The following is a 12413-nucleotide window of genomic DNA, read 5'->3' as shown; positions in this document are numbered from 1 at the left end:
AGCCGATCGAACAGGTATCACAATACAGCTGTCTGCGATCCACCCTTTACTCTACAAATATATAGAGATAAATGATAGGGAAAGTGTCAATGCGTTTTTACGCTGGTACACCTCTCCCTGACGTTGCTATATCTGCTGACCCACATCGAGCCAATTAATTATTTTTTGGCATGGTATGGAACGGTTATTCATACTGTGCAATACAACGTTTCAACGTTCTGATGATGAAAGAAAATAAATCATCATAAGACCATAAATCAGCATTGCGTTAGTTAACCCCCTTCCTTCCCTCATGCCCCAGATTCAGCAGGCGGCTGCTGCGCGCTAATGACGCGTTATTATTATAATGAACTATAGACTGAGGTCTCCCACCTGACACGACATGTGTTCCCATTAGTGCACCATGGAGAGATCACACCCTAACTGATCCCCAACCGGGATTCGACCTTTGAGATGTAGATGCAATAGACTCGCGCATTAAAAATATTATGGTGTATAATTATTCTTTATTACCAGGTGGTATGACATTTTAATTTAACACACACATTCTATTTGTAAAATGTATAGCCTACATTATTATAGGTATATTTTACTTTTACAGAAGTCTTAGAGTGTAGGTGGGGTGGCCAGCTCAGAATAAGAATACAACTTTTAGTATTTAACACACTACAAGCTTTGATGTAAAATATTTACTTGAAGCATGCTGTGAGATTTTAAGTTCTCCATTTCAATAATTTGACAACACATTTGCATTGCAATAATTTAACAGCACATTGCTCTGTTGTAAATTAATGGTCACATGGCATGTAATTAAAATTAAATGTTTTATCATTTTTACTAAATGTTTTATTTTGATTTTTTTATTTGAAAATGTATTTTACATTATTATGTAGTTCCCTCATGAAGCCGAGATTTTGTGATCCCCAGTATAGCATGGCATATAAAAAGCTGTTTTGTATATTTTTTTTTCCGAGTAAAATAAGTCTGCAATCTCATTTGTCTCCTCAAGAATTCATGAAAAAAACGTCTCTCACTGTAGCGAAATATGATTTCAAATAAGAAATAAGATTATTGCTATCCATTAGGTTTTGGTTCTATTTTGGTTTCTATTTTCAACTGAGGAATTTTTAAAGAAATATCTGATACAAAACTAACACTGAGAACTCTGAGTAGTTAAGCTTTCCTTTAGGCTCTCTCTGTCTCTTGGTTCTATTAATACTTTCCATGCATGTCACCTGTAGAGCTGATCCTCTTATTCAATCAAGCCTACACACTGCGAGTCAGTTTCCAGACACAACGAAAAGCCGTTTTTCTATTTATTAAAAGGTTTCTCAAATACATTAGTCAGTGGTCAGCTAACGTTCAAACTTCAAGGGTTACTCTGATAAAACAAAGGCAGATCCCAGAGTAGGGAATGCGTGTGTTTTTCCCAGTGCTTCAGCTGTGATTATTATCTGGTTTATCTGTGTTGGGCCGTTTGAGCTTCGATGAGAATGTGACCTTTATTGCGCATATGGAAGACAGCCGTCAGACTGTTTTAGCTGATATGAGCACGCTGCCCGGATACACAGGGGCCAGAATATCAGGCTGCTGGGCACTCCGTACAGATGGAGGGTAAGTTATTAAATGCATTGTTTAGTAATTAAAAGGTTAATTAAATGCCATTTTATCCACTCGTTTGAGTATAATCTGAACAGAGTGACATATGCAATTAAAGAGTAAATCATTAAAATGGCTTAAAGTGCTGCAGCTGCTGTTTCCTCTAACCTTTTCACTTAAATGTGTTTATCGGGTTTATAGTCTAGATTTTGAGTCTGCTTTTTGATTTCAGGGCCCTATACATTTTTAAGACATTATGTCTTTTGGGTATTGCATTAGCATAATATTAGCAGCACCTTTCTCTTTTGCTCTGTGTTGTGGAGCTGTTTTGAATGTGCTGTGACTGGCCTGATTTAGTCTCTCACTCATGGGGATACAAAGAGTGAGAGACAGGTTGTGTATGACACTGACGCGATGCAGGTGGAAAGATCTCTTGGCTGCTGTTTTAAACCTGATAAATTATTTCAGTTGGATTTTTATGATTGAAAGCTCGTTCGTTTCAGTTGATCATGTACAAGAAAATAGTTACAAAATTAATTCACACATGCCTGCCATTGCTATTTTAGTAATATTTGCTGTATGTACTATTATAGTGTTTCTACATTTGTATTAATTTTTAGAGTTTTAGTCATTTGTTTTGTCTACTTAAAGTAGTTTTAATGCATTAATTATGCCTTGTAATGCACCTTATAATGCATTGTACAATCTCATGAATAATTGTAACCACAGTTAATACATTATAACACTTATAAATTCATTGTTACACTTCATTTTAAATTTGGTTTAAATTATTTACAACAAGATATAATATACAACGCATATTGTGAATAATTATAATGCATTATACCCTTTAATAACCCTTTATAATGCATTATACGTAAAGGCTTTAGGTAAAGTGTTACCAATTTTTTTTTAATAGTTTTACTTTGTGTTAAGCATTTCAATGTCACCTACATGCTACTCGCTGCCAGTTCATTTTGTAAGGGATTTACAATTGCATTTGGCATTTATATCCTATAAACATCAAACAAGTTATAAAATATATCTTCATAATTATAATAAACTAGGCAAAAAGAACACTAAAGTAATACTTTGTTTTTTGCACTTTGGATTTTGTTAAAAACAACTTATTTAGTTCTGTGGTACATGCTTTGTTGCTGATTTTTTGTTTGTTTGTTTGTTTGTTTGTTTTGGTAAGTATTTGTTTTGCATGAAACGTTATGGAAAAAAGTCAAGTGTGTAATTTAAGTAGCACTAGTGATACCAAAAAGAATAGCAATAATAACTGTTATCAATAAGGTTTCCCAATCACTCCACCTGTATTCGATTGGTTGGACTTACAGATTGCCCCACCCCAAATGCATCTCATTGGCTGAACTGCTGTTGCTATGTTGGGCTGGTCAGACAGAAAGCTGTTTTGATAGAAACACAGAGAAACAGTGTTCAAACTTTTTGGGAAAATCAACCTTCAAATGTCTTGGTAACACTTTACATTAAGGTACCGTTAGTTAATGTTAACTAACGGCATTAATTAAACCATGAGTAATACATTTAGCTCAGGTCCAATAAACAATATTAACAGATACAACATTTGATTTTAAAAATGTATTGAAATATTAAGAAGAACCAAGATTACTAAAAATGACCAAAACAAGATTAAAACAATTCTCTTTTTTTCCCCCCAGTGGAAGTGGTGAAGACTCTCTGGACAGACTCCTCCCTGCGGTCAGCACCTCTCGCAGGAAAAGCAGCACTCTGGGTAAAACAGAACCTCCACTGCTCCGCACCGGCACACGCACCATCTACACAGCCGGCAGACCGCCCTGGTACAATGAACATGGAGCCCAGTTTAAAGAGGCCTTTGTTATTGGTACGAGTAGATGGAAACCTACTGAATTCATACTGAAAAAAAATAATTCAAATAAGATACTTTCAATACTGGCTCAGTTTGTTCCCTATTGTAGATTTGAGTTTAAATACTAAACCTGAATGATTAAATTGAATCATATTATTACAGGTCTGTGTGGTGGCAGTGCCTCTGGAAAAACTACTGTAGCCAATAAAATCATTGAAGCTTTGAATGTTCCTTGGGTGGTTTTGCTGTCTATGGACTCATTCTATAAGGTAAGATCTTTGTGCTTATGAGAAGTTGAGTGTTTGTATGGTGTGTGAGATCTGAATGAGTGATTGCTCTACCATGTGAGGTTAACCTGTTAAGTCAAGTGCTTCTGAAAGTCTTTGTATTTTTGATAATACTCATAATATGTATCTTTAACTAATATTATAGGTTGTTGTTCCTTTGAAGAACCAGTCAGAAACTACGCTTCTGTATTTGTGCTGATCTACTAAAAAGAACTGGATCTTAAGTTTGTTAGGAATTGGACTGCCTTAGCTGTATACGGTATGGTTTTGAGTCACCACAAAGAACCTAATACTCATTCATTCAGGATTCAGACTTAACTGGTCATGCTGTATGTTTTATTTCACTTTTGTGTTCCTCAGAAAAATAACAACATTTCATATTTAGACAAACTATGACTTTTAAAAAATTTTGTACCTCTTAACATGTTTTTGCTAATACTAATATATTAACAACAGGCCCCAGATGCCATGGTTTCTGTGATCAGAATATAATAACATCCCTTGCATTGCTGTTAAAGCACATATGGTGGTAGGGCAGGATTTTGATCTTTCCAGTGTCTGTGTCGCCCCCACCAGTGATTAAACATGCAACCTTTATGTTACCATCTGCAGGTTCTGTCTTCAGAGGAACAAGCTCTGGCTGCCCATAACGACTATAACTTTGACCATCCTGGAGCTTTCGACTTTGAGCTGCTTGTGACCACGCTGCGGAAACTTAAACAGGGAAAAAATGTAAAAATCCCAGTCTATGACTTCACTACACATGGACGCCAGAAAGACTTGGTGAGTGTGTGTGGCAGATGTTTTACATATTTTCCAGAAGTATATTAAAAATATATACCACTGATACAGTCATAATTTATAATGGTGATGGCTTGGAAAAGATTTCAGTTTGTTTGATGGTCTTTGCGTTTTCATTTCATACTCTTTCAGAAAAATGTTTATGGTGCCAGCGTCATTATCTTTGAAGGCATCTTGTCCTTTGCAGACAAAGAGCTCTTGCAGGTATGATGAAATGTTTCGGTTTCTGAATGTTTAGTAAATAGATAAAAATTCAAAGCAAAGAAAGTGATAAAAATATTTTGGTGATGAAGTAAGGGAGATGTGGAAGGACCATTATCACAGATCCATCTTAATAACATTGCATGAAATCAAAGTTTGACTTTTGTGGCTTTTAGCCCATATCGAATAGAATAGGAATAGGATCTATATGCTAATGTGCTCTTAGAAGTTGACCAAATCAATGCATTTAAAATGTACAGTTTTTCTATTTAGTGTATATTGATTCTTTTTTTTCTTTTACCAGCTGATGGACATGAAGATTTTTGTAGATACAGATTCAGATATCCGGCTGGTACGGCGGCTGAGGAGGGACATCACAGAGAGAGGCCGAGACATTGAGGGGGTCATTAAACAATATAATAAATTTGTAAAACCAGCCTTTGAGCAGTACATCGAACCCACCATGAGACTTGCAGACATTGTAGTGCCACGTGGTGAGTTCAACATGCATGCATTGGTGCAGTGAATAATTGCAGTTTGCAGATGTTACCATTATTTATTTCTCTCCTTCACACACAGGTGGAGGTAACATGGTGGCCATTGACCTGATCGTTCAGCATGTTCACAGCCAGCTAGAAGAGGTGAGTGAAAAAGGAGAAGTCATTCGCCTATTTTTTGTGGTCACATTGGTAGTCTGCCCTATACAATAGATAAAATATTACAAAACAAGTATTCCAGTCAAATACAATTTATAAAATATGCCAAACTCTGTGCGGCATGTTGAATAGATTTAAAGATTCTTCTTCAGATTCAGCTTTCTTCACATTTCCACACAAAACAAACAGAAACGGCGCCCTCTGCCTGTGAATTTAGGGAAAATTAGGTAAACAATTGTCCTAGTAATACTTAGTCTAGAGACAGATGACTTGTCTCACACTCTCAGCCTCATTCTTTCTCTTTCACTGTTTTTCACTGATCTTTCATCTGTTCTATTGCATGCATTCTCTCGGCAGCGTGAGATTAGTGTCAGGTAGAGAAGTTTTCCTCTTTCTCACATGCACCTTCATACATAAACACAAATTTACAGTCTGTAAAAAAATGAACTTTTTTAAAATAGAGAAATATTATATAGCTATGCATATATATAATTGGTATTTTTTTGTATGTTTGTGCATTTAAACAGCACTATAACCCATAACTATGTTTTCAAATTAAGGCAAACTGCCCACATGGATCCTTTAGTGACAGTGTTGTCATGAAATGTCATGGACCGGTGTACATGCAGCTTTCATTTGTATTTGAATCGTCTTTTTCTCTTTGACACAGGGCGCTCCTGGCCACGGCCCATCAGTCCCAGCCGCTTCCTCAGACTCTCAGTGTGTTGGAAAGCACACCACAGGTCCGTGGTCTCCACACCATCATCAGGTGAGTGTCATATGAATCAGTTCTCTGAAGCACATCAAAAGAAATCCTGCTTTTAAATGTTAATGCTTGTTGTTGAAATGTGTTTTGGAATCCATTCATCTGTTCCGGCTGCCATTCAGAATTCCTCATATGTGTGAATCAGGCTAGTGACTCACTGGCCTGCTTTACCCTATTCTCTGCGTCTTTATGTACTCCTCATCAATTTTTCTGTTTGTTTTTAGGAACAAAGACACCAGCCGTGACGAGTTCATCTTCTACTCAAAGAGACTGATGCGGTTGCTTATTGAACATGCGCTGTCTTTCTTGCCCTCCAAGGTGTGTAGGTGTTTTTGTGTGTGCATGTGTGCCGCTCAGTGTCTCTTTTGCCAAAGTTTGATATTGTTGTGCGATCAAAGCTGAATTTGAGATTTAAACTATAGGCTTGATTAAAATTTTAATGGAATGAATTACATGATCTGTCAGTTACTAATCAAATTAATTGCTAATAATCACACATATAGCAATACAATTTTTAATTGAGTTAAGTATATGTGCCAGTTAATTAATCAAATGAATAGCAATTAGCCACGCATATATTAATGTCATTTGAATTAATTACATTAAATGGCAGTTAATTAATCAAATTGATTTCTAATAATCACATGTATCAATAAAAATTTGAATTGAATTAATTATGCCTGTTGATTAATCAAATGAATAGCAATAATTACACACACTACAGTATGCAACTACAATTTCTTAATTAATCAAACTAATTGCAATGAATAACACTTCTATGATTATAAAATTTAATGGAATTAATTACATTAAATGCCAGCTAATTAATCAGCATACAAGTCATTTGGCACATTTAATAAATTTATTTTTCATTATTTATAATTAATCATACTAAATTTCCCTGTTACTTTGAAAGTACTTTATAAAATAAATATTATTAATAAATGGTTTATGGTGAGGTATTACTGCCTTAATATAAATATTTTAAAGAACTTTTGTCATCCCTTTTAATGAATACAGAGTGAAACATTTTCTTCACAGCTTTACTGTATGTATTATCACACAAATATCTGTCCTTTTTACAGGCCTGTTTCATCCAGACACCACAAGGCCAAGAGTATGAGGGCCGCAGATTTAGTGGGAAAGGGGTACATTTGTGTGTCTGTTCATTTTCAGTATTTAAACATTCATTTCCACAATTAGGAATATTTCTCATCAAATATTTGATTGAAATCATATCGGTTTTGAAGCAGCACCTGTCCTTCTGTCACCTAGATCACAGGTGTGTCCGTTCTTCGGGCTGGGGAGACCATGGAACCTGCTCTGAGAGCCGTGTGCAAAGACGTCCGTATTGGCAAGATTCTGATCCAGACTAATCTAGATTCAAGAGAACCAGAGGTAACACAGGCCTCAAATCACTGCACACAATATCAGTAACAGATTGAAAATGCAGTGAAGCCTTCTTGCTTGTCTTAGCTACTGTAAGAAAGATCTTACTAATTAATCCCAGTTTGATTAATTCTAGGAACTTTCTAGATTTAATTAAAAAAAAAAATGTATCGGTTATTTTCTCAGCTCTTCTTAAACCCTATATGTCCGTTTTGCCTGTTGGTCTCTGTCTCCGTGGTAACAGAGATCTCCTGACTCCTCAGTTTCATTCTTTTTGGTGGCTGTGGTTCCCTCTTTTTCACTTTGTTTCCGTGGCAACTAAGACTCCCCCTTCCATTTAGCTGCACTACCTGCGACTGCCCAGAGACATCAGTGAGGACCATGTGATATTGATGGACAGCACCGTTTCCACAGGAGCGGCAGCCATGATGGCAGTGAGGGTGTTGCTGGTATGTGGCTATCGACCTCATTCATTCCACAGTGTACAAACAAACAGTACAAACCCTGAATGGCTGTACAGTCCACACAATTTTGCACAAAGTGTATTTGACCGTCTTCTTCATTGTGAAAATGATACATTTGTTGAATGTGAGTGTGTTTGTGTATATTTATATACAGGACCACGATGTCCAGGAAGACAAGATTGTGTTGGTGTCTCTGCTGATGGCGGAGTTGGGTGTTCACTCAGTAGCTTATGCCTTCCCTCGGGTCAAAATCATCACCACTGCTGTGGACAAGAGTCTAGATGACCTCCTTCATGTCATTCCAGGCATAGGTGAGTTTTCCTGACAGATAATCTACCTGTCAAAAATTTGTGGCCAGTAATTTTTGTTATATACAATTTATTGTATTTATTATGTAATTTATTGAAAATTCTTAGTAAATTCATGAACTATTGTTAACTAATAGGACCTTATTGTCAAATACCAAAATGTCTTACTGACCCCAAATCTTTAAATGGTAGTATATCTAAATATAAGAAACAAACAAACCCTACACTGTGTGCTGAAATAATTTGGGTGTGCATTTGCTGTCATTGAAGGAGACTTTGGTGACCGTTACTTTGGGACAGATGGGTCTTCATCATGGAGTGATGAAGAACAGCAAGAAGCACATAGCTGCTCATCAGAGGTTTGACCCGTTGTTCAAGCGATTCAGGCAGTTGTGAATAGCGAGGATCAACACTTACTCTAATTTCATAAAACCAGCCAGGAACAAAAATAGATTTGCTAGCACACTCATGAGGTGCAGTATTTTATAGCACTTCATTTTATTATCATATGTTCATGATAGGATCTAAAACAGTAAACTGTTTTAGCAGTAAACATATACGTTACATTTGCTATTTTATTCTGGAGTATTGTTTGTTCCTTAAACACGGTCACGATAGTTTAAAACGTTCAAACTAGACATTTGTATATATTTCTAAATATTAGTTTTTACATTTGTATAAATATACAAATGAATTGATGGCTGGTCCCGTTTGGCTGCTTATTGGTTTTACACATTCAACATAAAATCTATTTTTTAAAAGACTTGATAATGCCTCAGTCATTTAAACACATTGTTTATTTCCCTCAATTGAACATCAATTCTACACTTTTAAGAGAAGTTTCTGTTCGATCATTCTTGAGGGAGCTCAGATAGAGCAGTTTGGACGTTTTTTCCCACATGTACTGCTGCAGCATTAACACCAGGGGACAGTACTTCACTCCTCCTGTCTCACTGTGATTTTGCAGGTTCAGTAAGGACATTCAAAACTCAACTATGGAACTAAAATGCAATTGGGGAAATTTTGTTGTTCACTCAAGAGTTTAGAGACAATTGAGCTAAAATGTTTCTACAATCTCAAAACATTAGAAGAAGACCTTGACCAAACCATGACCTTAATTGCTAAATAGAACAATGATTAGAGTGAACTCGAGGTGTTTTGGTTTAGAAATCCTGAGAAGAAATAATTGCACATATACTAGATACCTCTGGGTAAAGGTGAAGGACTCTTCACTAAGAGGAACTGAAAAAATTCTATTGAATGGAATAATGGACGACCAAGTACAGGAAAATTCTGGTGATTGTGAGATAGGTAGAAGTTGTTACAAGGAAAAAGCCATAGAAGGTTAGAAAAAATAGTCCTTTTTAAGATCAGACAGTTTTACCAAATTAGGCAACTGGAAACAAAGGGCAGCTGTCAAAGAATTAACCTGGAAAGTTTGGCTGAAATTAACCAAACATCATCAATTACTTAATTGAACATTTTACAGGTATGACTTATTTGGCTTGATGGAAGAGATGTTTTTGAAGGCCAGAATCTGACCAGCTGCATGTACGTCAAAAAATATTAGCTACAGGAGGCCTTTATTCACCCCCCCGGAGCTGTGTGAGGCAAGCTTTATTATGGATGGATGCACTTTTGGACTGTTGACAAAAATCACCAATTCACTGCCATTATAAAACTTGAAAGAGCCAGGACGTTTTTTAATATAACTCGGATTATTCTGAAAGAAGAAAGTCATATACACCTAGGATGGCTTGAGGGTGTGTATCGATGTGTAAATTTTCATTTTTGGGTGAACTAACCCTTTAAGGACAAAAACCGGACTTGTTTTTTATTAATTCAACAGCACATCAACAAATATTTCCCTGATATATTTGTAAATATGTGGCATAATATGAGTTGCAATGCCTTTTTTATGGTTTAATGTTAAAGACAAACAGCACTTGATTCTTATTGATGGGGCTCTGGGAGTACATAAGACAAAAAAGTTTGGAAACACTGCATTAAAAAATATATTTTATATTTAAAAAAATATATATTTATATTTAAAAAAAATATCCGCATTTTGAAATGGCAGAACAATACATGTTACATAGTATGAGAAATAAACTAATGTACTATTCCCCAAAAAAATATTTAATAATGTGAATACTTTTTTGCAGGCACTGTACAAGGCTGACATTGTAGACTCCTATAGAGACTGAGTTGCACTCTCACTAGGTTGTTACAACATGCAGACCCTTTCACCAGTGCTCTGAAACATGGGTGACATCTTGACTTAGCAGAGCTCCTCATACATGCTGGATTCGCCTAGACAACAAACTGGTCTGCGACTGCAGCCTCAAGGTTAACCTGTTACTATGGAAACAAGTCAGCCAATAAAAAAACAGCAGACGGTTGCTATGTTGACTGCACCCTTTTTGTTTTAAGGATGACCTATTTTTTTTTTCCAGAGCAAGTCAGATACAAGCTTGTGACACTCTCACACATAAACACACACAGGGACACAGTAAGAGAGGTAGAAAAGCAGGTTATACTTTTACAAACACGAGTTCATAACGTTCTGGTAGAGGATTTGAATGAAATAATTAAAAAAAAAGATGACCTATGACCTCCTCCATCTGTTTGTAATGTAATCTCACTGTGAAATGCGATGATATTTTGTCTCAATGGAGGGGAATTCTTAAATACCATACCATGACAGTGAGGCAGTTGTCATAGGAACAGCATGTACCACAGTGAAAGGCTGATGTGACTGCAGCTTCAATGGCTAATTAGGGTAAACAAAGAACTCTAATGCAATCCCTCATCTACCTGAGTGTATAAACTAATCAAAGCCGGTTTAATCAGAGCCTAATCACATCCAGATTTAGAATGAGAAATGTCCTCTGGAATATTTGCTGGACCTTTTGCATTGATGCCTACAGACATCACAAAATGCAAATCTAACACAGGCGCACATCTGTTTCTTTTCTAAGTCAGTAAGTCAGAGGACTTGCCTATGTGAGATCTCACGTCTGTGAACGTCTTTGTTGCTGTAAATATCCATTGTTCTTTTTAAATAGTTCAGGTTTAGTTCCTTTTTTGCCATTCATTTGTCCCCAGAGACATAAATATTTACTGTAAACAAATCTGATTTGTTCATTAAATTTTTTTTGAACAAGTACAAAATCTGATTAAAATGAGAATTTAAATGCATCTTGCAGTGATCAAATCATATTTCATGTTTTTTCCTAAAAAATCACAGTCGTCACCTTTGCAGGTTCATAGCACTCACTTAGCTGTGGTACTTGAAAATAAATATGGCATATTCCACCCTTTCTGATTTTTAAAGCTGTTGTCTGTGACAGTTATGTTCAGATGTGGGTACTGCACTCATGAAAAAGCCTTAGAGAAACATCCATTACTGAAATCTTGTGCATGGTTTTTGTGTTGTTACTCTGACAACCAGTGTGGACGCACAATTATCATATAAATCCAAAGTTATGTCATGAAACTCTAGATGGCGTAGTCCGATAGATCTAGCTCAATCTGATATAATGACATTATCACATGGTGCAGCTGATTGGTTCTTTTTGTATCAGCAGCCAATGAGCTTGCTGCTCAACATTCAAATACTTTGCTAGCGCTTGCTGTAGCAATTAAGAAAACCCTTAAGAAACCCTCCACCTTCCCCAGCTCCACCTGTATAGATCTGTTATGGGGTAAATTATGTATGCTATATATGGGGGTTATTTCATACATTTTCTATGAGCAGCAGCAGTATTTCTTACATGCTCACAGCAGCATGTTGTGGATGTATTGTCAGTAGCAAGTCTCGGTACTTGCTCTGCTGCAGCAGCGTTTCAGATCTATTCCACCAAGACCAAAAACATTAACATTGTCATTACCATGCCAAACCCTCCAAGAGTTGTCATGATAGAACTATAGTTAGCACTACAAGTGTGTTTACCAAAAAAGAAAAAAGGTCCTGTAAGTGTCCACCACAATCTCAAGGCAATTCCTAAGTATTTCAAACTGTAATTCATAGGAATTCTTACAATCTCATTCTTAAATTTTCATACAATCTGCTTACATGTACTTG

General features: G+C 36.2%; 1 protein-coding gene across 1 annotated transcript; it reads left to right on the top strand.

Annotated features, from left to right (window-relative positions):
* Window positions 1-1513: 1513 nt before the first annotated feature.
* uckl1a (uridine-cytidine kinase 1-like 1a) lies at window positions 1514-9092 on the top strand (the record flags this gene model as incomplete). The annotated part of the gene is made up of 15 exons (XM_079382173.1): window positions 1514-1614; window positions 3285-3469; window positions 3617-3723; window positions 4354-4524; window positions 4675-4746; window positions 5048-5237; window positions 5323-5384; window positions 5757-5773; window positions 6070-6168; window positions 6390-6483; window positions 7251-7313; window positions 7441-7563; window positions 7896-8003; window positions 8173-8329; window positions 8597-9092. 15 exons carry the CDS (start codon window positions 1514-1516, stop codon window positions 8689-8691), a joined length of 1644 nt encoding a protein of 547 aa, XP_079238299.1. The 3' UTR covers window positions 8692-9092.
* Between the last annotated feature and the right edge of the window lie 3321 nt (window positions 9093-12413).

The sequence above is a fragment of the Barbus barbus genome (assembly GCF_936440315.1).
Source record: "Barbus barbus genome assembly, chromosome: 28".
Classification (NCBI taxonomy): Eukaryota; Metazoa; Chordata; class Actinopteri; order Cypriniformes; family Cyprinidae; genus Barbus; species Barbus barbus.
This window is presented reverse-complemented; position numbering and strand designations above follow the sequence as displayed.